Below are 27,922 nucleotides of genomic sequence, written 5' to 3' on the forward strand. Positions count from 1 at the left end.
TTGAAGCAGTTGAGTTTACTTTCTGTTTCATACCCTTGTACCTTCAGCTTATTTGTTTTAAATCTGGTTCACCTCTTGTTGACCTCCTTGAAGAATGCTGTCTTCACCATTTTCTTCAGTATTTTCTTGAACATTTTCCTTGTTGCACAATATCAATTTCAATTTCAAGTTCATTGAAAATGTTCCTTATTTCTTTTTGAGGTGATGAAGGTACTGTAATTTGCAATATTTCTGAAGTGTCCCAACTGGCCACACATGTAGCACTCTGCACCTCTTGCTGAACATGTACCACATAGTGACTCTGTTTTGAGCCACAGCTCTGACAGCCTAATATTGTTGATTATGCTAATTTCTGCTCTTTCGGCATTAGGTTTGTATTCCACACCCCAACTCTTGTGTGGTCACTAATTCCCTTGAAAGCTCTATACCTGCAATAGCCTGCTGTCTAATATAAAGTCATTAAAAGGTCTTCCATTATTTGTCCTAAATGTTGAGATTACTGCTTAGATCATGCCTATTCTTTCAGTGAATTGTCTTTAGTGCCTAAAGTAGGCATTAAATGCCTTAAGCAATGCATCATGCTCTGTAGTGCAGTCTTACACAGTTTGTCTTACTAGAATATCATCTGCTATTGGACCTACAGCATATAAAAACATGCTGACTTGCTGTATTTATTCTTTAAAGCTAGTTCAAATGGCCATTGTCAGAGCTCCCACTACTAGTCTCATTGTGGGCCTGCCATTTTGTCAAATAGTTGAGGTTATGGTAAGATTGCTATAAGAGCTGCCATCCATATAGGCTATAGCTCTTGACTGAACTCTTATGACCGCGGTGCACCAATCTATATCTTCACTCTTCATCAATTGCCAGTTTGTGATGAGATATAGAGGTCTTCCAAGGTACGTTTTCCTGCCATTAGTGGTGTTCTCTGTGTATAAGCCTGTGATCAAAATCTTAAAGGGGCTCTTTTCTTTCCCCCTGGAATGTTCTCCTTTTCCAACTTTGTTTTCACAAAGTCTGCTGAGGTCTTGGCCTGTATTAGAGATTTCTTGCTCCTTACTCAGATGCACCTTTGAACTGTCAAGGGCCGTACTCCTTTTTTCAGTTGTGTCAGCTCTCTCATTCAATCACAAATTGGAACAGAATCCAGGAGGCCAAGTAGCAAATGCAGGTGTTTTGAGGGGCTGCCTCTCTCTAGCAGATACTCCACCCCGGTGGTGCTGGAAAAGTCTGTTCTGGTTTTAAACTTTCCGGACACCTTTCCATTTATCGCTGACCATATCAGAATGTGGACACAAAAAGATCCTGGTCCTGGCAAAACTAAAACAGTCGGTGGTGATTGGGGGAAACAAACAGGCCATCACAACCAGAACTGAAATCTTTCTGGTCCCAGCAAGGCCAGATCGCCGTAGAGGATGGCGTATTAGTATGGGGAGCAATAGTGATTGTCCCGAGCAAAGGTCGCCGCCAGATACTGGCTGAACTCTGCCAGGGTCAGCCAGGAGTTTCCATAATGAAGATGTCGGCGAGATGTTTTGTCTGGTCGTCAGGATTGGGTGCAGTCATAGCTGCATTGGTGGGGCAGTGTCCAGAGTGCCAACAAAGACAAAAGTTGCCACCAGCAGCTCTTCCATATTCATGTAAAGTCTGGACTCGGTTACACAGTGTACATACCAGTCCTTTCATGGGCTCAGCCTTCTTAGTCATTGTAGACACCCACTGAAAGTGGTTTGATTTGCTTAGAGTTCATTCCTCAAACACAGGGTGATGAGAGTAAAGCTGCGGGCATCTTTTGTAATATACAGGCTCTTGGAAGTATTGGTGACAGACAACAGGCCATCATTCACAAGTGAATTTGAGCATTTCCTAATGGCAAATGGCAATCAGCAAAACAGGGCAGCTCCATACCATCCAATGGAAAGTGCAGTCCTACCTCTGAAGGTAGGCTAAAAAAAACTAGCGTATAGCTTCACTCGATACCAAACTATCTCGGTTGCTATTTGATTATTAGACCACACCCCTCACCCCATGTACCCTACAGCTATAACCTTGCTGTGTTGTTAATGGGGAGAAGTCTCCGCGCCAGGTTAAATTGGATCTCCCTGGACAGGAGCGCCGGGAGGGTGAACCAGCATCAGGAATGCCAATGCTGGACATGAGACTCTTTTAAGCAAGAGAGACAGTTTACTTCAGGGGACGAAAATTGGTTTAGGAGCCACAGGAATGGCCGTGCATGGGTTAGATGCATGGTCAATGTGAGGTCAGGTCCAGCAACGTATAAAGTTCAGGTAGGAGAGAGAGGCAGTCCTGAACAAACACGTGAACCAGATGAAGCTAAAAACTGCAACCTCACAAACAGGGCAGGTGACAAACACACCCGGCCCTTCAGAACAGCCATAAAGGCTATCAGAACCCATGAGTTCTGCCATGGGTTTGAGAGTCTGAGATGGACACGGAGGAATCTGCAGTCTTGACAGCTTTAACGTCTGAAGAAGAGGATGAATTTTTTTCCAAGACACCCCAGGTGCAAGAGGCAGGCTGCAGTCTGATCCATGCTGTCGGTATCTCAGGAGAAACCAGACATTGAGATAATGACACTTCCAAATTGCTGAAACTTTCTCTGATTATATTTCAGAGATTTCACCACATGCTTTGGACGAACAATATTATTTGGCAGCACCTGACAGTAAGTCAGCCACGTGTAGTGTGGCATTCTGGATATACATGCTCATAACAAGAGAATAGCATAAACATGTTTTTAATACTGATGATAATAACACTTGCATTGGACTCAAGGTGTGACAACGACCATATTCTGATGTTTCTCTCTCCACAATCTCTTCCAGGTTCTGGACCTTTCTGTCTTTACTTCTCCTGCAGGCATTCTTTCTGATGACTTTAACCAACCTCGGCCCAACGGACTCCCCAAAAGCTTAATCCAAAGGTTTATTCCCTCTATTTGAGCTACAGTGCTGTAAGGAAGGGAGTTCCAGACTTTTAACCCAGCAACAGTAAAGGTGCAGTCATTTAATTCCAGTTCAGAAGGGTCTGTGGCTTGGAGGGCAACTTGCAGGCAGTGGGACGTGCATGTGTGTGCTGCGCTTGTCCTTCTCAGTGGGAAAGGTTATGGGGTTTGGATGGTGCTGAGGAAGAAGGCTTGCTCGGTTTCAACAGTGCCTCTTGTACATGTTGCTACCATCGACTAATGGTGGTGGTAGTGGATGTTTAACTACCGGACAGGTCACTTTGGCTTGAGTGAGTGTAGCTACAGCAGCACTCGTTCAGTGCAGTGGAGAAAATTACATGACACTCCTGATATTTGCCATATTGGTGGTGGACAGACTTTGGGGAGACAGGAGGTAAATCACTCAGTACAGAAATCCAAATTATTTTTAGAGCTGCATTTATTCTTCTAGTTGATATTGGGTTACTTTGTCGCAATCCAACAATGATTTCTGTCCACGTCCAAAACTCTTGCCTTTTTGGCTGAGAGTCTGTTTTTCATTGAATCAACTGATTCAATTGGGATATGACTGTGGTATTTGAACATTTTTGAAACATTTGAAACTCAAACTTCCCATTAATTTCTTACCAACGCTATGCATCACCTTCAAAACTCTGTTCCTCCACTACTGGCACGTTGTGCTATCCAAGAAGTACTGCAGCAACTCAATAGTACTTTGAAAACTTGCAATCTTTAGTGCCTCATACGGCAAGAGCAATATGATAACACTACCATTTGTAAGCTCCCCTTGAAGCCACACATCAGCCTGGCTTGGAACTACATCAATGTTCCTTCCTCCGGGTCAAAGCCCTGATGAATCTTGATAAAGGGCTTTTGCCCGAAACGTCAATTTTCCTGCTCCTCCAATGCTGCCTGACCTGCTATGTTTTTCTAGCACCATTCTAATTTTAACTCTGATCTCCAACATCTGCAGTACTCACCTTCACCTAGCATTATGAATATACCTACACCAGATGCTCTCCCAGGTTCAAGAAGGCAGCTCATCCACCATCTTCAACCGGGCAATTAGGGATGCACAATAAATACTGGCCCAGCTAGATATGCTCCCATCTCACAACAGAATAAAAAGAAAAGGCATTGCTAGGAAATAATTCAGATATGTTGTATAAGAGAGATAGGATCTGAAAGGCTTTACTGATGTGATTGCCAGTTGGGATAAAAAGAACTGATAACATCTAGCAGTGGGACACTGGGAATGTCACTGGGCCAGTAATCCAGAATTCCAGGTGAATATTCTGGTGATGTGGTATGAATCCCACCATGGGATACAGTGAAATTTGAAGGGACTTTTGTAATACAGTGGTAGTGTACATACGTCTGAGCCAGGTGGCCTGGCTTCAAGTCTGGCCTGCTCCAAAAGTGTCTCATAAAATCTATCCGAAAGTGTTGATTATAAAATACCTATTCCTGGGAGGATCTTAGTTGTTGCTCTTCGTGTTACCAGCATGTAGCTAACGTAGTAATGTGTACTTACCCTAAACATAAACCTGATAGGTCGTAAGAGACAATTATGGACCTTGGACTTAATGGACCGAGCTATTAAGTAATATTTGATAAATTTATTTATAGTTCAAGAAGATTGAAGCTGTCTTCTTCTGATGATGATGTTATGTAGGCATCCTTTCCCAATGGTCTAGTTTAATATAAACAACAAGCATTGGTGATTATAAATCTACCCAAAATATCTCAGATTATAGTTTTCATTTAATACCCGGTAGGCACCAACACAAAGAGATCCAGGAAGAAACATTTACAACGATGAAAAGGAGTGTGTTCCAAGAGAAATAGAATTCAAAACATTATACAAAAAATATTTAGCATTTCAGAGACATTTAACATAAATGGATGCTCTGGGGTCTCTTTTGTTTTAAGATTTTTTTTTACCTAACACTTTGGTAAAAATATTAACTTCATAGTGTAGAAGCAGGCCATTTGACCCATCGAGTCCACACCAACCGACTGAAGACCATCCCACCCAGAATCACCTCCATTATGCTATCCCTATAACCCAGTATTCCCCATGGCTAACCCACCTAGCCTGTACACTTAGGGGCAATTCAGTATGGCCAATCCAACTAACCTGCAATCTTTGGACTGTGGAAGGAAACTGGGGAACCCAGAGGAAACCTGCACAAACACAGGGAGAATGTGCAAACTCCACACAGACACTCTGGAATTAAGCCCAGGTCCCTGGTGCTGTGAGGCAGCAGTGCTAACCACTGAGTCACTATGCGGTACACCTGCCACTTAAAAACTCCAACCTGAATATTGGGTTGGTCAGTGGACCCAGACTTCTTCATTATCTGCAAAATTGCAAATAGAGCTGAATACTGTACCATCTTCAGTCAGTCTCACTCCTGATTTTCGGGAAGCAAATTCATTGATGAAAATAATTGAGGTTATGCTCTAGTCCTTGAGTCATGTTCTGGGGCTGAGATGTTTGGTTTTAATAACCACAACCTAAATCAAACTGCTGCTGGCAGCTATGATTCCATAAGGAGACATGATGCCCTATAGGTGTTATCACTAAAATATTAATTTACAGTTCCAAGTAATGATCTGGGGACTTGGGTACAAGTTCTGTCAAGGTGGAATTTGAATTCAGTAATAATCTGCAATTAAGTAACTAATGTGACTATGAAACTGCTGTTGATTAACTGGATAAACCCAACCGGTTCCATAATATCCTTTGATGAAGGAACTGCTGGTCTGATGTACATGTGACTTCTGACCCATAGCGATGTGGTTGCCCACTGGGAAATTGTAGATGGGCAATAATTGCTGGTCAAGCAAGTGACACCCATAGCCTGTGGTGAATTAAAAAAATTATGGAGAGATTTCACTCTAAAAGCATCATAGAATCATACAGCACAGAACAGACCTTCAGCCCATCGAGTCTGAATGTACCACTATCTATTTCCCTTTTTTCCTCATTGTATCCCTCCTGACTAGCTGAACTATGGCAGGGATAGCTGAAATGGTGATGCTTTATAGAAAGTTTCATAACTTCTGTAACTTCTCTAATAAAGATACATTGATTCCTAGTCTACAAAAAGTCTAAAATCTAAAGATGACAGTTGTGCACGGTACAACTGATTGAATCTAATTCGCATGACAATTTCCACTGCTCTAATGCAGTAATGTGACGTCTGGGCCTCCAAACCCCAAGGGATTAAAAGCTGCACGGCCAGAATTGTGACTGACTGATGTCTGATTGGGTGAAACAAGAATCTTGGACAATAGATTATAAAAAGGAAAGTGTCTGTATCCATAACTCAGCTCATCTTCATTGAAGTTAGTTAGAAACATAGTGTAGAAGCAGGCTATTCAGCCCATCAAGTCCCACAAACCCTCTGAAGCGAATTCCATCCTGACCCACCCCATCCCTGTATTTTTCATCTAACCTGCACACTTTGGGCAATTTAGCACAGCCAATCCAACTAGCCTGTACATCTTTGGTTTGTGGGAGGAAACCCATGCAGACACAGGGGGGACATGTGCAAACCCCACAGAGTCACCCATGGGTGGAATCAAACCCAGGGTCTTGGTGCTGTGCTAACCACTGAGCCACCCTTGCACCTGAATTTGTTGATGTCACAATTGGCTAAATGCTATCTTTGGTATGCTCAGAATTTGCGTCATACTGCTTATCCTTTGTCACTTTGTATCTTTGTTTTTCCAGTATTCGGTTGCAGCAGAACTTTAAGAGATAACTGCTACCTTTCCTCATCTGTTGTTTCCAAAATCCTGCCTCCAACTCTCTAGTGTTACTGAAAAGTGCTGTTATCCTTGGTTCTAAGTGCTACAAGAGGAACTGTGAGCCTGCAATGTGCTGCTGGGACTGCAATATGAGTTGAACGTACAAAACTGATCTCCATGTGTTGAGTTGGGTACATATTGTCTGTACGAACTCCCAACAGCGTCCAGCAGATGGAGCTAAGGGAGCAGTGTTTATATTCACGTCTTGGCTGCCTTTTAACATATTTAGGGAACTTCCTGTGAATGTGTGGAATTGAATGAAGTTTGTGAAGTCCATGACACCAGCAGCAGTTGTAATCATATTTAGTGGCTAGACTTTGAGGTTCTGAGTTAAGATGATGCAAGATTATTTCAATGACAGTAGTGAAATTGTGCAACATGTTTTTGAGATAAAAAATTAATTTTGGCTTGGAGATTAACAAATTTTGTGGTACATTAGTCACAATAACCTTCAAAATATGCAATCATCCACTTCCCAATGTATAGTGGCACAACAAAATAGTTTGACAATTTGGAGTGGATTTGAACAATGTTATTCATTTTATTGTCAGATTTTCCCAAAGCTTGTAAAACACTTCAAGATTCCTGAGGTTGTGAAAAACTCTAGATCCTTCAAATGTAAGCCTTTTCCCAGTTTTCTCAGATAAGTTTTGCAATAGATACAAGAAAAGCTTTGCTTTTATGGAAAATTTCATTAAGATGAATAATGCAGGCCAATTGTGGGCTTGAATATTTGTTTCATAGGTTTAATTTTAAAGTTATTTCATATACAGTTTTGGTCTCTTTACTTAAGAAAGGACACAACAATATTAGAAGCAGTTGAAGGAGGTTTATAAGATTAACTTTGAAAAGTGAGCTTACTGAAAGATATAAGATCCTGAGGGGACTTGGTAGCGTTGATGCAAAAAGCAGGCTTTGTCTGAGCGAGGTCAGAAATCAGGTCACATTTTAAAAATAAAAGATCCCCCATTTAAGAAATGGACCAAGTGAATGTTTTTCTTGCATAAAGTCATGAAACTATGGAACTTTCTTCCACAGAAAGCAATGGAGACTGGTGTATTGAATATTTTTAAGACAGACGTAGACAGATTTTTCACTCACCACGGAGTCAAAGGGTCTTGTGGGTTGATAGGAGAGTGTAGTGGAGGCCACAACTGGGTCAGCCTTGTTTCTATTAAATGGCAGAATTGACACAATGGGCTGAGTGGCTAACTTGTACTCCTAATCTGTAATTTTGATTTCAATGATTTTATTCATTCAAGCAGATGAACACTCCACTGGCCCAGGCCAGCATGTATTGCCCATCCGAGAGGGCAGTTAAGAGTCAACCACATTGCTGTGGGTCTGGATTTGCACGTAGACCGGACCAGGTAAGGACGGGGCCATTCACAGCATCGGCGAGGGTTTAGGTCCCTGGTGGCTTCTGCATTGAGGAGGCGGTCCTAATGCTGCTGTGGTGGAGCAGATTTTGGTCTCCCCACAGTGTTTGCGTCTGGTGTGGATCCATGGGCACTGTGGTGAGAGGTGGGTTTGGGTTCAGTACAAGACCCGACGGCTGCATCAGCGAGGTGGACCTGAGATGGACTCCTGGCGACAGCCGAGTCGAGTTTGGGCCAATGCAATACCGGTGGCATCTACACTGGTGAACTCCCGCAATGACTCAAAGAGACAGTGGTGTTGGGTGGAGAAGAATTGGCACCGAAGACTGGCAACTTCTGTTCCAGCAGCTATGGCACAGCGAATGGATTCTGGCCTGGCCATCATGCACATGACGAAACATTTAACAAGATAGATTGCAAAGTTGCACACTTTCCTTTATTTCTTTATTCTACTGCCTTTATATTCTCTGTCTTGGTTTATTTTTCTGCGTTTTAAGATGATGCTGAGCAGTGGTGATTGTTTTCACTGTATTTTGTCAATCAAATAAAGGACATTAGTGAACCAGATGGATTTTTCCAGCAATTAACGATGGATTCAGGGTCATCATTAGACTCTTAATTCCAGATTTTTTAATTGAATTCAAATTCCACCATCTGCCATGGCAGAATTTGAACACAGATCTCCAGATTCTCTTGATTAATGATCCAGCAAAAATGCCACTCAACCAACTCCTCCCCTAACGTTAATATTTCATATATTGTTCTTAATATGGGGTGGCACGGTGTCTCAGTGGTTAGCACTGCTGCCTCACAGCATCAGGGTCCCAGGTTCAATTTCAGCCTTGGGTGACTGTCTGTGTGGAGTTTGCACATTCTCCTCGTGTCTGTACTCCGGTTTCCTCCCACAGTCCAAAGATGTGCAGGTCAGGTGAATTGGCCATGCTAAATTGCCCATAGTGTTAGGTGCATTAGTCAGAGGGAAATGGGTCTGGGTGGGTTACTCTTCAGAGGATCAGTGTCGGCTGAAGGGCCTGTTTCCACATTGTAGGGAATCTAATCTAATGTTTATATGATCATATATTTGCAAACATCTGCCTTACTTTCATTTGGGAGACAGAGACATGCAGATAGGCATTGGCCAGCATAGGAATTATTTTTCCTCCCTCCCTCCCTAACAAAACCATGGGAAAAAATATGCACCACATGGACTGCTGTGGTTCAAGAAAGGCAGCTCACCACTTCCTTCTCAAGAACAAGTAAGGATGAGCAATAAGTGCTGACCCACTTCGTAAAGCTGAACTTCCATGAGCTATTAATGGAAAAAGGATTGCATAAGATTATGTTGGTTACATAGCAAGATTATGTTGGTTATACTGGAAATGTGTTGCTGGAAAAGCGCAGCAGGTCAGGCAGCATCCAGGGAACAGGAGAATTGACGTTTCGGGCATAAGCCCTTCTTCAGGACCTATGTTGGTTATACAGCTGGCTTTCAGCCCAGCCACTCCATACTAGTTTTCAAGCTCTGTACAAGCTTCCTCCATCTTTATTTTTCTCCAGCTAGTGCCATAATCCCTATTCTGCTTCCAAGCCGAATGAATTGTTGTCTATGTGCACATGATGTTATAGACAAGAGCAAACCCTTTAAAGCTAGCAGCATTAAATGTTACAGAATTGTTATATCCTTGAGGTTCACAGAACAAAACAGCATTGAGCGGCTAACGATTTTAACCATATTTAGATGAAAAATCATTAAAACCACATGAAAGCAAAGTGGAAAGAAAATTAATGCTGCATATATGGTTTAATGTCAGAGAGAGGCCAAATATAACACAGGATTTGACAACTTTGAGGAAATACGTCTTAAGATACAGAATTGTTTCCAAATTAAATACCAAATCTGAAGCTATGCTATTGTATTCAACATATCCATCAACAGACGATGTTATGAAATGCCAAGGCAAAGATTTTTTGAAAATTTGCCAACTGAGTTTGCTATTGTAGTTTTAATCAGAGAACAAATAAAGTCCTTGAAGTGTGAATGTTTAACAGAACAGTTCACCATCCAGAGTAAACTGTGGATAGTGTTACTAATGATCTTTACAGGTTAATGGAGAACCAGGACCATGGTGTTTTGAAAGCAGAATTCACAAAAGACAGAATTACTGCTGTAATTAACTAAGTCTTTTTGAGATTGATTATAGTACAAAAAGGATTTGACTTTCGAGAGAGGGGAAAGATTTAAAAGTGATCTAAGGGGCAACTTTTCACGTAGAGGGTGACGTGTAGAATGAGCTGTGAGAGGAAGTGGCGGAGGCTGGTACAATAACAACATTTAAAGGGTATCTGAATAGGAAGGGTTTAGAGGAATATGGACGAAATGCTAGCAACCGAGACAAGATCAATTCAGGATACCTGGTCAAAATGTGCTTGTGCAGGCTTGGAAGGTCAAAGGGCTTTGTTCCTGTCCTGTTTTGTTCTTTGTTCTCTTAGTTCTGGTTGGCATGGATGAGTTGGACTGAAGGTCTGTATTCATGTAGTATGACTCTATGACTCTAAAACTATTCAAATTGTGCCAGAATCAGAAACTAGGAGGACTCATAGAAATCTTGAGAGGAAATAGACATTTTTATCATGGGAGAATAACAGAACCTATCCTCTTTATAAGATGTAAACACTCCAATGTCACAGGATAAGCTATACAAAGTGTGGCCCAAAAAGAATTCAGGTCATCACAGTACCTCTTGTAACTAGGCAATAAAGTCAACCCATTTTCACTGCCTAAAAACATAAAACCTAGAGCTGCAGATGCTGGAAATCTGAAACAAAAGCATAAATTGATGGAGAAACTAACAGGTCTGCCAGTATCTGTAGAGAGAAAACAGAGTCAATATTTTGAGTCCAGTTACCCTCCTTCAGAACAATATTTTCACTGCTAACCTATTACAGTGACCTATTCAGCTCAAGAATTTATAAAACTCCTTGAAATCCCAAAATTAAGTCTCCTCCTTCATTCACAAACACAATATTAAAAACACAAATCAAATCTGTCAACTTCAGAACTCAAGATTCCAAATAATAATATTATGAACCTGCATTACATGCTAATTAGATAGGCCCTTAGACTCTGCACAGAAAGGAGGATTGTTCTTGTGGGAGAAAAACAGACCACTCTGCCTACCCACCACAGACTCACAGAAACCATGTCTGTTCTTAGCCAAACAGAGCCTACCCATAATGCCACTGGCACCTTGACTTGACTATACTCAGCTCAGGAACTAACAGTGAAACAAGACATTACCATAAGCAGTTTTCCTGACTGTAGGAATACACTACCTAGATAATCTGCTAACTGGTTTTCCTACCTCACAATAGTATCACCGCTCCTGAAGCCCCGAGGGCATTCCCTGTCTCCCCAGGTACTCAATCCCCACAAAGCCCACACAGACCAGGTGACACCAAGATACCTGACATGAATGAAAACTATCCTAGGGATGTATTGAAGCCAGGATGCTAGCCATTAGCACCCATTTCTGCAGATTAGCTAAACCTCTTGTTATAATTATTAACTGATGGATGTTCCCGGATAAGCAATTGTTTTAGGGTGATAGGGGCAACGTTTTCATGCAGAAGGTGGTACGTGTATGGAATGAGCTGCCACAGGAAGTGGTGGAGGCTAATTTGATTGCAACATTTAAGAGGCATCTGGATGGGTATATGAATAGGAAGGGTTTGGAGGGATATGGGCCAGGTGCTGGCAGGCTGGATTAGATTGGTTTGGGATATCTGGTCAGCATGGATGAGTAGAACTGAAGGGGCTGTTTCCATGCTTACATCTCTCTGACTCTATGACTCTGTAACGGTAATTGAAACTGCATTGTCTTGTAGTTAACATTTCACTACTGTAACCTGATAAGAACTGTCTGTATCTGAAGCTCAGGGGAGAGAATCTTTGACTTAACTGTGCAAAGTGTCCATTTTGTGTCAGTCCAGTCAGTTTCTCTTCCTCACAATATCATGTGATATCATGTGGCCTCGATTTGTAATTGGACAATTCTCCAACGGTTCTGTTCAGTTTTATTGCATTTCTACTGACTATTTGGTTGTGATTTTGTTCCAATGCCCCACCAGGGGCTGTCTAAACTAATTAAAGTTTTAAAAGGGTAGGGAAAAGGATATATGACTGGAAACTACCTTAAACCCAAGTCACCAGTTGTTTTACTGAAACATACAATAGTTTTCCTCATGGGGTATCTCAGCTGAGGAATAAGAAGCATAAAATCAGAAAATAATCCAGGTGAACTTGAATCATAACAAATATCTGGAATCACTTAACATTGTACTAGTAAATCACGTTGAGACAATATGATTGAAAGCTAGCACTTGCTTACAAATTAAACTTAGACACACACAGGGCATTTTAGTTGTTGTTAAAAATTAATTTAACACATTGACCTTTTCACTCACAATAAACAATAATTGTTAAGGCAATACATAGTCCTGAATAATTGCCACATTTCTCCACACAAAAGTTGCAAAGCTGCTTTAAAAACACTGGTAATAAGAATAGTTGATGGCTGTCAGCATATTTAGTTCCACGTTGTATGTTGCTGTTGCTGTAATAGTGATGTGCACACCTAACAAATTTACAAAACTGTTGGAAAGCTTCACATGGAAGCGGTTTTTGGTAAATATTTTCCTACAAGATGTGAAAAACCTGCAGAAAGTCCAAGTTAGCTGCAACAATGCAGCTGTAGAAATCACTGATTGCATTGTTAACCATTATTATCCTTTTAAATAAGTATCTAATTGAGGTTAGTTTGTCCTGTATTTCAGCAATTGCAGGAATCCAATTAAATGTTAGACTTCAATTAAAATAGTGCTAGCGGGTAAGGAAGAGTAACGTTCAAGTCTGACATAAAAACAGGAAGATCTGGGGAAGTTCAGCAGTTTTGGCACTTTTTTTGGAAAGAAAAACAGTCTGATATCACATTTAGTCAGAACTGACCAAAGAGTCCCATTGACCTTGAAACTTGATTTCTCTCTCCACAAATGTTGCCAGATATACGGAGATTCTCCAGACATTTCTGTTTATATTCCAGTCCAGTATCCCACCGTTAATATCAACTGCAGCCTCTTTAGAAATGATAGAGTCTGCCATGCTCCCACTCTCCCATTAGAGAGAGATAACTCCTGGCAGTTTAACTAAAGGCTCATCACACCTCAAGTGAGGGAAGAGGTAGGGAAGGAGAGTCCTTCATGGTAACCAGTGTGGGGATTGAACCTATATTATTATCATCACTCTGAATCAGCCATCCAGCCAACTGTGCTGAGGAGCACTTAAATGGAAGAGGACCTCTCTGAAGAATGGTCATTGGTCCCGAAATGTCAACTCTGCTTTCTCTGTACAGACACTATCAGACCTGCTGAGTTTCTCCAACAATTGCAGTTTTTTTGTGTTTCAGATTTCCAGCATCTGGAAGTCTTTGTTTTATTCATTCCCTAAGTTGAAGGGTAGAGGTAAAATAAGAGACCCAATATCACAGCCCAATATACAGTGCAGTGAAACAACCTTACTCAAATGCATGAGACATTTCCATCGTGTACTCTTTCTGAATATTGTTTTTCTGCATATCCTCAAAATCATTTCACAAAGGTTCTTTGCAACTGTAAGGGAATGGCGATTCTTTTATCAATGAGTTTAAATTTGCTCAGAACCCTCAATCACTGAGGAACATTTTCAATATCCTACTGTATCATGAAGACACAGTTGCGATTTTTCAATCACGTCCAACATAGGCACAATGAGGTTGAATATTCTCTTTCTCTACTGTGCCATTTGTAGATTGACAATCAAATTGGAAAATGCATGACTGAGCATTGACACTGGTCATTCTCATTGGATAATCAAAAGATGATCATTTATTCCCTTAAATTCAGTGAGATGCTGGCTGATATGTGACTCAATCCCATTCCTTTTTATCAAAAACGTTTCTCAGGGATATGGGCGTTATTGACCGGACTAGCAGGTATTGCCCGACCCTTGAGAAGGTGGTAGTGATTTCCCTTCTTGAACTGCCGCAGTCTATGTGCAATAAGTAGACCCATAATGCCATTCAGGAGGGAGCTGCAGGATTTTGATCTAGCATAGTTGAAGGAACCGTGATATAGACTGATCTTCGCCCCCTATCACTTCATACATTCAGTTACCAGAAAGTTATCAATCTTATATTAAAAATTATTAATTCACTAAATTTTTGATTATTCATATTTTTCTCTTTCTCCTTGCCTATTGATAGTTAGAAATAATCCCAGGTCTGCATATTCAGGTGTACATAGTTATTTAGCTGCATATCATTATTTATTGGCTGTTCTGTAGTGAACAAGCTCTGTTAGACAATTTGAGTGATCCTTGCTTTTAGTGTAATGGTGGCTCGGCTTCTTAGACTATTTTGTTTCAAAATGACTTACAGTACTCCAGTCAAACCCATGAGTTGAACATTTGCTTTCAACTTCTTGTCTTCTCTTCCTTGATACATTAAGACCAGCATTCTTACAGTTTTTCTGATTATATGTTGCTCCTATCCAATGCATTTTAATAATCTAGGTGCATGCATATGTATCCTTAAGCTTCATATCATGTAATGTGTACACTGTTCTGTCCTTTAAAGTCTAAAGTAGATCACCTTACACCTGCTTACACTGAAAACCAGCTGCTATCCTTTGCCTATTCACTCAATATATTTTTGCAATTTTATGACCCTCATCAACACTGTTTACAAAGCTCCTTTCCCTGTGTATTTGGGAAAACTGGCTGTGTAGTCTCTATTCTATCATCTCAGTTCATTAATGCAGTCAATTGCTGATATCCCAACACAGACACTTGCATGTTGCCACTAGTCATGTTCTGCTCATTAGAGTCCCTGACCATTACCCAATTTTATCTCTTGTCATTCATCAATCTCTGAGCCAGGTCTACTGTTTTCGGTAAGTTCCATGAGCTTCAACTTTAGATCAATGTCTTTAATGACAGACTTTATCAAATGGCTTTCATAAATCTGTATAAGCAACATCAATGATGTTGTTACCTGGAATCATAGAATCTCTATAGTGTGGAAGCAGGCCATTCAGCCCATCCAGTCTACACTGACCATCCAAAGAGCATACCACCCAATCCCACCCTCCCAACTCTATCCCTGTAACTCTACATTTCCCATGGCTAACCCGTCCAGCCTGCACATGCTTAAAAACTATGGGCAATTATGGCATGTTAGCTTTTATTGGAAGAGGGATTGAGTTTCAGAGCCATGAGATCATGCTGCAGCTGTACAAAACTCTGCTGCGACCACACTTGGAGTATTGCGTATAGTTCTGGTCATTGCATTTTGGAAGGATGTGGAAGCTTTGGAAAGGTGTCAGAGGAGATTTACAAGGATGTTGCCTGGTATGGAGGGAAGGTCTTATGAGTAAAGGTTGAGGGACTTGAGGCTGTTTTCATTAGAGAGAAGAAGGTTGAGAGGTGACTTAATTGAAACATATATGATAATCAGAGGGTTAGATCGGGTGGAAGTGAGAGCCTTTTTCCTAGGTTGGTGATAGCTAGCACGAGGGGACATAGCTTTAAATTGAGAGTTGATAGATATAGGACGGATGTCAAAGGTAGGTTCTTTACTCAGAGGGTACTAGGGGTATGGAATGCACTGCCTGCAACAGTTGTAGGGTGACACAGTGGTACAGTGGTTAGCACTGCTGCCTCACAGCGCCAGAGACCTGGGTTCAATTCCCGCTTCAGGCGACTCTCTGTGTGGAGTTTGTACATTCTCCCTGTGTCTGCGGGTAGATGAGAGTAAACCGGTTGATGTGGTGTGTGTGGATTTCAGCAAGGCATTCAATACATTTCCCCACAGTAGGTGATTGTACAAAATGTGGAGGAATGGGATTATGGGCGATATAGCAGTTTGGATCAGTAATTGGCTTGCTGAAAGAAGACAGAGGGTGGTGGTTGATGGGAAATGTTCATCCTGGAGTCCAGTTCCTAGTGGTGTACCGCAAGGGTCAGTGCTGGGTCCACTGCTGTTTGTCATTTTTATAAACGACCTGGATGAGGGCGTAGAAGGGTGGGTTAGTAAATTTGCAGGTGACACTAAAGTCGGTGGAGTTGTGGATAGTGACAAAGGATGTTGTAGGTTACAGAGAGACATAGATAAGCTGCAGAGCTGAGCTGAGAGGTGGCAAATGGAGTTTAATGCGGACAAGTGTGAGGTGATTCACTTTGGTCAGAGTAACCGGAATGCAAAGTACTGGGCTAATGGTAAGATTCTTGGTAGTGTAGATGATCAGAGAGATCTCGGTTCCAGGTACACAGATCCTTGAAAGTTGCCATCCAGGTTGACAGGGTTGTAAAGAAGGCATACAGTGTTTTAGCCTTCATTAATAGAGGGATCAAATTCCGGAACCATGAGGTTATGCTACAGCTGTCCAAAACTCTGATACGGCCACACTTGGAGTATTGTGTACAGTTCTGGTCACCGCATCATAAGAAGGATGTGGAAGCTTTGGAAAGGATGCAGAGGAGATTTACTAGGATGTTGCCTGGTATAGAAGGAAGGTCTTACGAGGAAAGGCTGAGGGATTTGAGGCTGTTTTTGTTGGAGAGAAGACGGTTAAGAGGTGACTTAATAGAGACATATAAGATAATCAGAGGGTTAGATAGGGTGGACAGGGAGAGTCTTTTTCCAAGTATGGTGAAGGCGAGTGCAAGGGGGCATAGCTTTAAATTGAGGGGTGATAGATATAGGACAGATGTCAGAGATAGTTTCTTTACTCAGAGAGTAGTAAGGCTACAGAATGCTTTGCCTGCAATAGTAGTAGATTCACCAACTTTAAGTACATTTAAGTCGTCATTGGACAAGCATATGGACGTACATAGAATAGTGTAGGTTAGATGGGCTTCAAATTGGTATGACAGGTTGGCGCAACATCGAGGGCCGAAGGGCCTGTACTGCGCTGTAATGTTCTATGTTCTGCGTGGGTTTCCTCTGGATTCCCCGGTTTCCTCTCACAATCCAAAAATGTGCTGGTTAGATAAATTGGCCATGGTAAATTGTCCGTAGTTTTAGGTAAAGGGGTAAATGTAGGGGAATGGGTCTGGGTGGGTTGCGCTTCGGTGAGTTGGTGTGGACTTGTTGGGCTGAAGGGCCTGTTTCCACACTGTAAGTAATCTAAAAGTTGTAGACTCGCCAACTTTATGGGCATTTATATGGTCATTGGATAGGCATATGGACGAGAATGGAATTGTGTAGATTAGATTGGCTTCAGATTGGTTTCACAGGGCAGCACAACATCGAGGGCTGAGGGGCCTATACTGCACTGTAACATTCTATCTTCTAATTTAGCATGGCCAATCCACCTAACCTGCACATCTTTAGACTCAAAAGATTTAATTATGTTTATCAAGCACGGTCTGTCATTTCAAAGATGCAATTCTCTCCTAAGATATTAATCCACTCAATCATCACTGTGGAATATAGCAAATTCTTGACACTAGTGTCAAACTTCCAGCTCTCACTAATATGAATGGTGCGTTCGCATGTTGTTTCCAATTTAAAGTATTGGTTCAAGTTGGATTGTCTGCGATAGAAGCAGCAGCCACAGTCCTACTGTCTCATTAGAAAAAGACAACTGACGATAGATTTAATCTCAGGGTTGCCATACCTCGGGCAAAAGGTGAAGGCAGAAATGCAGGAATTTCATGGTAATCTCAGCCGGTATGGGAACTGAACTCAGTTAGCATGACCCTATAAACCAGTCTTAGAGCAAACTTATCCCTATTCCATTCATACTGGCTACAACAGCCTCATCCACACCCATTGATAACTTGAGGTGGAAATCACCTGTTCCTGGGACTTGTCAATGCACAATGCATCTCAGATAATTTACAGTCGCACAGCTTAAAAGAAAATACAAATTGTCAGCAAAATACAATTTAAAAACTGTTAGCATGATTTTCCCATTGTTAGGGTTTTGCAACATTTCAATCACCATTTACCTATTGACAGACCAGAAAGCAAAATCTAGGCAAAAGTGAGAACTGCAGATGCTGGAAACCAGAGTTTAGATCAGAGTGGTGCTGGAAAAGCACAGTAGGTCAGGCAGCATCCGAGGAGCAGGAAAATCGACGTTTTGGGCAAAAGTCCTTCATCAGGAATAGAAGTAGGAAACTTCCAAGGTGGAGAGATAAATGGTGGCGGGGGGGAGGGGGGGAGGGGAGGCTGGGGAGAAGGTAGCAAAGAGTACAATAGGTGAATGGGGGTGGGGATGGAGGTGATAGGTCAGAGGGGAGGGTGGAGTGGATAGGTGGGAAGGGAGATTGGCAGGTTGGACAGATCAGCACTGTCCTCGGATGCTGCCTGACCTGCTGTGCTTTTCCAGCACCACTCTGATCTAAGCAAGCAAAATCTGTCAGAGAGATGGCAGAATTAAGTAATTATCAAAACCATAGTTGAATAGACAAAGCTATATGTTTACAAAATGCACATGCATTGCTAGAAATGGCTTCAATTTTAACACATAACTGAATAAGTTATAATTAAACTGAGCATCTGGAAATACTTAGCAAGCCTGCAGGAAGGAAGAAGCAGAGTGAATGGACAGAGATTTCTTCTACCTTTGTGAACCTGGTATTGAGGGGATGCAGGGTCTACACTTACCGAGAGTTAGATCTGCTCAACACTATTCTAAAAAGCAGCCCTCTAACTGTTTGCCACCAGGTTTGTCATCCCATCAAATTTATTGATTGGGATTTTGATACCGTTGGCCTATTGTGGTAGCTGCATACCCTCAGCAGATCCTTGCCAGGATAGGCAGACATTGCCAGTGCAGCTTGGTGACTGTGAGTGTGAGTCAGCATGGATATGATCTCAATGGCCTGCACATGATATATGGAAAAGTCACCATCTGTGTAAATAGGTATTGGTATGGACCAGACCAAATCCCTTTAAATATATCAAGGAGATAGCCTAGACAGTAACTTTTATCTTATTTAAAGGCAAGTGTAAAGTGCAGTGTTCCAGTTATAATTCAATTGGTCACACTGGTCAGTTTTAGGCAAAACCAACTTTATTTTCCCTTCCAGTTAAAATGCAAATCAAAGGAAAGAAGAATTGGTATAACTTTAACCTATTGAAAAACTTAACAGAATAATAGTTAATTAACTACTAAACAACAACAATCCCAATATAGTCACAGCCCATAAACACACCTTTTCTCTCCCTTTTCCCTCACTGTTGCCTCAACTTCAAGCTGCCTCATTTGCAATTAAACTTTAGCTATTTCCAATGATTCTGAATGCATTCCTGGCAATTGTAAATGTTGAGTATTGCTGCAATTATCTCCCCTTTCCTCATGGATACAGTCAACTCCAACTGCAGCTTGCTTGGGCAGTTGTAAAAGTTTTGCTTTGCTCACTTCCTGTAAACTTCCCAAAGTGACATCTTCCACCCGCAGGAATCAAGAGACTAAAAAGCCAATACTACACAAGTCACCCTCTGTTTAAACCAACTGAATGAAAACAAAAAAACACCAACACTCACTTTGAGTCCAATAATCTTAAACCCAACCTGGACACAGAGAATTTGATCCTGATAAGAGCCCTCCATTTGTTGTAGACCAGTCCCAACTCCCTTCATTGTCTTATTTCAAGGAAAGTGTAAGGTGCGGTGTTCCAGATGTAATTCAATTGATCACGCTACTCAGGTTCAGGCAAAACACACTTTATTTTTATCCCTAATTAAAATACAAACAAAAGAAAAAAGAACTGGGATAACATTAACCCTATTGGAAAACATAATAGAATAATAGATGACTTGACCATTAAACAGCAACTGTCCCACTATAGTCACATTCCACAAACACAGCCTTGGCATCTTCAGTAAAATGGATTGATTTGCATGCAAGGTTTCTCTAGTCTAGGAGAAAAGAACATCAGGAGAAAATTCTGGCAGAGAGAGAGAATGCCAGCTTATTGTTGTGGCAGAAAAACATATAGCAGCTTCCACAGCCAACGTCCAACCCCAACAACTGCTTAAAACCCTGGTGCTTTGGGAGCCTGACTCCACCACCCATTCAGGCTGCTTCTCACATTAAAAAATAACCAGGGCCTCACAAGCTGCTCACTTTACTGGTTTGGAAGAGATAGCTCTCCATATCTATCTCAATCTCTCTTCATAAACAAAAGGACAAAATACATCTCTTAAAGCCATTGGATCGTCACAGTATATATCACCATAGAAGGGAAACTCCTCAGTTAAATCAGGCCTTGATTACGACATTCGCTGCCAAAATCTCAAATCACCTTTAGCTCATTGATAGACCTACAGGTCTCAACTGAGCTTCAACTGAACAGGGTAGATGGGGCCAAAAGCAGAAATTGCTGAGAAACTCAACAGGCCTGGCACCATCTATGGAAGGAGAACAGTCAATGTTTTCTGATTCAATGACCTTTCTTCATAATGGACCTCAAATCTTGACTCTGTTTTCTCTCCACAGACGCTGCCAGATCTGCACAGTTTCTCCAACAATTGCAGTTTTAGTTTCAGATTTTCAGCACCTGCAGTTTATTTGTGTTTTTTTTCTTTTAGGGTAGATGGGGTTGTTGCTGGGCTGCTCTGACAAAATATTGATCAATTCCTAGAGGCATGGCATTCATCCACAAACTCCATCAACAAACACATCGACCTGGATCCAATATACCAACCACTACAGCGGACAGCTGAAACTGACAACCGGAAGCGGCAGGGACAGACCACTATAAACACCGGAGGAAACATCAAAGAAGCGCTTCGCAGGAGGCTCCCAAGCACTGATGATGTCGCCTAGCCAGGGGACGAAACGTTTGCAACAAAAATTTCCAGCTCGGCGAACAGAACCACAACAACGAGCACCCGAGCTACAAATCTTCGCACAAACTTTGAATTGATGTATTCATTGAAATCACCCCAGCCTGCAGCCTGGAAAGATGTGAATTGGCTTTTCATCTCCAGAGGGCCAGCAACCAAAAGATTTCTTTGGCTTTCCCCAAAACTTCATCATCCCATAGCTCCTCGCTATTTTTCCAGCCCAATCACCATTATCCACTACCATGGTGCCAAGTAAATTCAATGCAATATTTCTGCTCAATGGCATTGGTCTTGAACTAATATGAGTCCTTGAATCTTGAATGACAATAATTCACAGTTTACACGTAATAGATACGTGAAGGGAGAAATTAAGCATTAATACACATATGATTATGTCAGTTTGCCAGATGTATGGAGTTATGGTGGTGAAAGTTTCTTATTTTATGCTTCAATGTGGGGACCTTCTTCAATGACAACTGGATGGCATTCATCAAGTTCTGAGACTGGTACCTGACAGTTCATCCAATTCTGTTAAGGAAAACAAAAGGCTGACTTTAGTATGAAAGGTTTTTGCTTTTGTGTTAGTTTTCATAGCATCGTACACTGACATTCTACAAAAGTAGGTCATGCCATCTATCATGTCTGTTCTGGCCTTTTGAGTCATGTCATGGTGATAGTTCAGAAGGTCACAGTTTGGCCCACTGTGTCTGTGCTGTCTCTCTGTAACATTCAAAATAATATTCCCTGCCTTCTCCCTGTAGCCCAAGGTAGACAGGCAGGAGGCTGGAAATACGCAGCAAGTTAGGCAGCATCAGGAAGTGGAGAAATCAAGCCCAGCACATTTTTCCTTCTCAGATGATAGTCTAACTCCCTCTTGTCCCCTCAACAGAATCTGTGAGGTATTGCATTCTAAATCCGAGCCACTCGCTATGTAAATCTGAGCTAACTGAACGTGAGTAGTTTCTCCCCATCTACCCTGTCCAAACAAACTTTCAAATTAGGAGCATAAGTATGCGACTCAGTTCCTCAACCCTGCACTATTTTTCAATTAAAATCTGATTACCCCACATCCCCATCTACCTCCAATAACGTTTTACCCCTTTCTTCTTTATCAGGAATCAACTACCTCTACATGGTGGCTCAGTGGTTAACATTACTGCCTCACAGCACCACGGACATTGGTTTGATTCCAGCCTCGGGCGACTGTATAGAGTTTGCACATTCTCCCCGTGTCTCATGAGTTTCCTTCAGGTGCTCGGGTTTCTTCTCACAGTCCAAAGATATGCAGGTCAGGTGGATTGGCCATGAGAAATTCAGGGATAGGGTAGGGGTATGGGTTTGGAGGGGATGTTCTTCAGAGGGTTGGTATGGGTCCGCTGAGCTGAATGGCCTACTTCCACACTGTATGATTCTACCTGTAAGATACTTGGTGATTCCGCTTTCACCACCTTTTGAGAAAAAAGTCTCAAAGACTTGCGACTCTGAGAACAAGAATTCTCCCCATCTTTGCCTTAAATGGATGAAATGTTATTTTTAATCAGTGACACAAAGATGCTGACACTTGTCCAAAGGAAATATCTTTTCCAGATTGGCCTCATCAAGGCTAGTCAGGATCTTAAATGTTTCGATTATGTAGCCTTTTACTCTTCTGATCTCTGATGGATACAATCATAACTTGTTTAAATTTTATTCATAAAACAACCCCATTTCAGGTATTAGTCTAATGAACCTCTCTGAAAACTGTTTCCAAAGCAGTTGCACCCTTTAGTAGTTAAGGTGACCAATACCGTACAGCATACTCCATGCATGATCTCACCAATGCCCTTCATAACTGAAGGACAATCTCACATTTGTCATCAGTTCTCCTGAAAATAATGATAACATTCTATGAGATTTCCTAATTACTTATTAAATTATATTAATTGAATAGTCTTTATGGTTTTTAATACATCACTCTAATCCCCTCCCAACATTCCCTTCTTCAAGAAAGATCTACCTTATCTATATACCAACGAAGTTTGTCATCTCTGGAACTATTCTCATGAATCTTCAATTCCCCCTCTCTCTAATGCCCCTCACAGTCTTCTGAAAGTCCCTTTCATTGCATGAACTCTAACTTTACTCATATGTCAGATCTTTGGAACTTTACCAAATGCCTTTTGGATGTCCATATCTGGACCAATACTCCAGCTGAAGTTGAACCATTGATCCACAGGGAGACTGTCTCATTTGAGAGAGATAACTGGTGATAGGCCATCATGCTTCAGGCAAGGAGAGACGCTAAGCCTTTCATGGAAATCTCAGCCAATGCAGGAACTGAACCCATGCAAACAAACTGTAAAACTAACTGAGCGAACCAATCCCCTTCCCTTGTTTAATCCAGGCCTAACATTACTTCCTTGCTTTGTACTCTCTGTGCATCTGTTAACAGCTCTCTCAACCTGTCCTCATACCATCAGTGATTTATGCATGCATACACCTGGGTCCCTGTGCTCCCGTAGCCCTTTTAGAAACTTTATGTTGCCTGCCTGCGCACCATTGTGTTAAATTACATCAGCCACATGCCTGCCAAGTCCAACAATCTTTCTATGAAACTCTAAAGTTGAACATTATCTTCCTTGGATTTTGCAATGCTTCAAAGTTTTTTATGGTCTGCAAATTTTGAAATGGTGCCTTGAACATTACGCTCAAAGACATTATTAATTATTTGATAAAGTTTCTAACACCAATCCATGTGAAATCCCGCTTTGAATGTTCCTCCAGTAACTGAAAAACAACCAGTAACTGCTATCATTCATTAAATATTTTATCTGTTTTGCTAATGTCCCTTTCATTGCATGAACTCTAACTTGACTCACACGTCACTTCTCTGGAACCTTATCAAATGCCTTTCGGATCTCTATGTATATTAACCCTCACCTACCCTTTCTGTTACCTCTTCAAAAAACTCAAGAAATTTTGTTAAGCATCATTTACCCTTAACCAATCCATGCTGGGTATCCTTAAATTCACCTATGTTCTCCCAAGAGGCAATTTCGTTTGCCCTGAATCATCATTTCTAGAAAGTTCCCCACCATTGAAGTCAAACTGACTGATCAAGTTTCTCAATTTTCCAGTAACCTTTTTTTTTAGCTCTGTAATTGTTTTCCTTCAAGTATTTAGCTAAGGCTGTTCTGAATGTTAGTACAGAATGGATTTTTAGGCTCTCTTCAGGTTACACAACCAGGTTAAAATACTTGTGGCTGTTTGCTCTGGTTCTTTTACCAAACTTGGTGTAGTGAACAGCAAAGAAGATTATGTCGGATTACTATGGGATCTTGATCAGATGGACCTATGGGTTCAGAAGTGGCAGATGGAGTTTAATTTAGATAAATGCAGAGTGCAGGACTTATATACTTAATGATAAGGTCCTAGGGAGTGTTGCTGAACAAAGAGACCTTGGAGTGCAGGTACATAGCTCCTTGAAAGTAGAGACACAGGTAAATATGATAATGAAGAAGGCAGTTGATATGCTTTCCTGTATTGGTCAGAGCATTGAGTACAAGATTTGCATAGGTCATGTTGCAGCTGTACAGGACATTGATTAGGCCACTGTTGGAATATTGCACGCAAATCTTGTCTCCTTCCTATCGAAAGGATGTTGTGAAACTTGAAATGGTTCATAAAAGATTTACAAGGATGTTGCCAGGGCTGGAGGATTTGAGCTATTGGGAGAGATTTAACAGGCTAGGGCTGTTTTTCCTGAAGTGTTGGAGGCTGAGGAGTGACCTTATAGAGGTTTATAAAATCATGAGGGGCATGGATAGGGTAAATAGACAAGGTATTTTCCCTATGGTGGGGGAATCCAGAGCTAGAGGGCATAGTTTAGGATGAGAGGCGTAAGATATAATTGAGACTGAAGGTGCAACTTTTTAATGCAGAGGGTGGTGCGTGTGTGGAATGAACTGCCACAGGAAGTGGTGGAGGCTGGTACAATTGCAACATTTAAAAGGCAGCTGGATGGGTTTATGAACAGGAAGGGTTTGGAGGGATATGAACCGGGTGCTGGCACATGAGACTAGATTGGGTTGGGATATCTGGTCGGCATGGATGAGCTGGACCGAAGGGTCTGTTTCCGTGCTGTACACCTCTATAACTCTATTAATACTTTAAATCTGTATTCTCTGCTTACCATGCCTTCTGCCAATAGAAACAGTTTCTCCTTATTTGCTTTATTAAAATCCTTCTATGATTTTAAACATCTGGATTAAATCAGTTCTTAAACTTTTCTGCTCTGGTGGGTATTTGTGGCAGTGATGGGGAGAACAGGCAACTGAGATCTCCCAGAGATCAAGCTAAGCAGAGGATTCATCAAAACTTTTAACTCTATTCCTTTATTTTTCTTGTTTATATTCAGAAGGATTTTAATGTTAGCTATTACTTTATTTCTTTATGTCTCTACTTTGTTTCTTTTGTACATTGTATCTGGGTTTGTTGAACCTAGGTGCCATTGTACCTAAGATGGTGCTATGTGTGGAGACATTATACACTTTTCACTGTACTCCTGGACTTCCACACTTGAGTACATGTGACAATAAAATCCAAACCTTAGTACAGCAATCAAAGCTTCTCCAGTCTTTCTACATCATTGCAGTTTCTTCATGTTTGCTGCCTTTCAGGTAGGTTCCTTCTCTGTTTTTGCCTTAATATTTTTCTCAAAGTGTGGAGCCCAAAACTGAGCACACTGCTTTATCTGGGATCTAAGGCAGTATCTCAGTTATGCACTTCTTTTTCATTGCAAATATTTTGAATTACATTTACCTTTTTAAAAAATATTCTCTTATGGGATGTAAGCATTTGTAGGCCATCACTAATGTTTAAATAAATATGTTCATGAGATGTGGGTGACACTGGTAAGGCTGGCAATTATTGCTCATCCCTAACTAACTTTGAACTGAATGTTTTGCTCTCAGCCATTTCAGTGGACAGTTTAGATTCAACCACAGAGCTGAGATTCAGAAGTCACATGTAGCTAAGGAAAGATGGCAGATTTTCTCTCAAAGGGGCATTTTTAAATCGATGGGTTTTCCAACAATCGACAGTTGGTTGCATGGTCACCAGTAGCTTATCTTTTTAATTCACATTTTTATTGAATTCAAATTTTACTACCTGCCATGGTGAGTCCAAATCGTGTTACATAGCATTCGCTTGAGTCCTCGGAATTTCTGCTTCAGTGCCATAGCCACTCTGCCACTTCAAACATTCCTTGTTCTACTCCTACTCCCCACCTAGAACACTTTTTCCCATACATTGATAATTTCTTCTGGGCTGTTTCCTGCCTCACCATTTGGAATTGGAAAACTTCATCAGTTTTGCTTCCCATTTCGAACCTTCTCTCACCATCGCGTGGTCCATCACTGACTCGGGCCTTCCCTTCCTTGACTTCACTGTTTTCGTTTCTGAGGATAGGCTGTTGACCAGTATCCATCACAAGCCCACTGACTCCACAGTTACTTTGATTACACCTCCTCACTCCCTCTTCCTGCAAGGATTCCATTCGCTTTTCCCAGTCTCTCCATCTCCATCGTATCAGGTCTGATGACGACACCTTCCACCAGTCTGGCTCAAACATGGCTTCTCTTTTTCTCAATCAAGATACTCCACACTCCCCCCTCTCCAATTGTGGTTGACAGGGCCCTCAGCCATGTTTGACCCGTCTCCCACACTTCTGCCCTCAACTCTTCCCCTCCTGCCCAGAATAATGAAAGGGTTTTCTGCTTATCCTTACTTTTTACCCCACTAGCCTCCACATTCAGAGGATCATCCTTTGTATCCCACAGCCTCCAGTGGGATGCCATCATCAAAGACATCCTCACCTCCCCAGCCCCTGCATTCCACAGGGACCATTCATTCTGTTACCTTCTGTTTCACTCCTCCATCACTCCAATCACTCCCTCATGTAATCGTACAAAGCGTAAGACTTGACTGTTCATTTCCTCATTCTCTCCTTACAGATCAACCAGGTGAAGCAACGTTTCACTTATACTTCTTACAATCTAGTCTACTGCATTCATTGATTACAATGGGGTTTCTTTTGTATTGACGAGACCAAATGCAGACAAGGTGGCTGCTTTATAGAACACCTCCAGTCTGTCTGCAGGAATGACCCTGACCTCCCAGTGGCTAGGCATTGCTACCATGCTGACATTTCTATCCTGGGCAATGTTCCAATGAAGCACTATGCAAGCTCAAGGAACAATGTTTCATTTTCTGCTTCACCGCTTTATCATGTTGAATGGCACAGCAGGCTTCAATCGTCAAGTGGCCTACTCCTGCCTCTAGTCTCTGTGTAATTTTTGCAAGATCTCTATCTCGTGGGTGACAGATTGCCACCCATACAGCAAAAATAAACATTTGACCCCTAAACACTCCACCTCCAATCGTGTTATTTCTGTTTTGTTGGGTAGCAAACTGTTTGAACCCTGGGGATTTCTGACATTCCAGATAGTCTCAATATTAATTCCCAGTTGAAACACAGAGTGATAACTTGTAGCAGCTTGTACTTTCACTCAAAATTGAAAGCTACTACTTGTAAAAGATTGACAATTTATAATGCATGCCTGAAGATAATTATTTCTAAAACTAAAGATATTTCACTTGAAGGCAAAACACAAAGTGCAACATTACCTCAAAATACTCAAGCAACTAATCTTGGAAAATTTGGCCATGAGGCATATAGCGTCACATTAGCACCACCTACCTGGAAATCTCCATTGTATTCTTCAAACAATGCTTTGAACTTCTTTTGAGGATTGGGAATTGGTTTGAATGCAACTTCCAGTACTCTGTACCTAAGCATGTTCAATATATTAGATTAATCCACATTA

At 41.4% G+C, this 27,922-nt stretch overlaps 1 protein-coding gene across 3 annotated transcripts in view; it reads right to left on the reverse strand.

The window, feature by feature from the left end:
* Window positions 1-19,915: 19,915 nt before the first annotated feature.
* The window catches only part of LOC122550912 (interleukin-5 receptor subunit alpha-like), a 69,395-nt gene continuing 61,388 nt past the window's right edge, over window positions 19,916-27,922 (reverse strand). For all 3 annotated transcript variants that reach the window (XM_043692342.2, XM_087988380.1, XM_087988379.1), the window contains exons 10-11: window positions 27,796-27,886; window positions 19,916-21,584 (exon numbers count right to left, since the gene is read on the reverse strand). In XM_043692342.2, coding sequence (XP_043548277.1) covers window positions 21,498-21,584; window positions 27,796-27,886 — 178 coding nt within the window. In that variant the 3' untranslated portion in view covers window positions 19,916-21,497. The remainder of the gene's footprint in view (window positions 21,585-27,795; window positions 27,887-27,922) is intronic.

Source organism: Chiloscyllium plagiosum, unplaced genomic scaffold, assembly GCF_037043375.1.
Source record: "Chiloscyllium plagiosum isolate Xiang-an unplaced genomic scaffold, Cpla_swu_hap1 HiC_scaffold_6, whole genome shotgun sequence".
NCBI classification, from domain to species: domain Eukaryota; kingdom Metazoa; phylum Chordata; class Chondrichthyes; order Orectolobiformes; family Hemiscylliidae; genus Chiloscyllium; species Chiloscyllium plagiosum.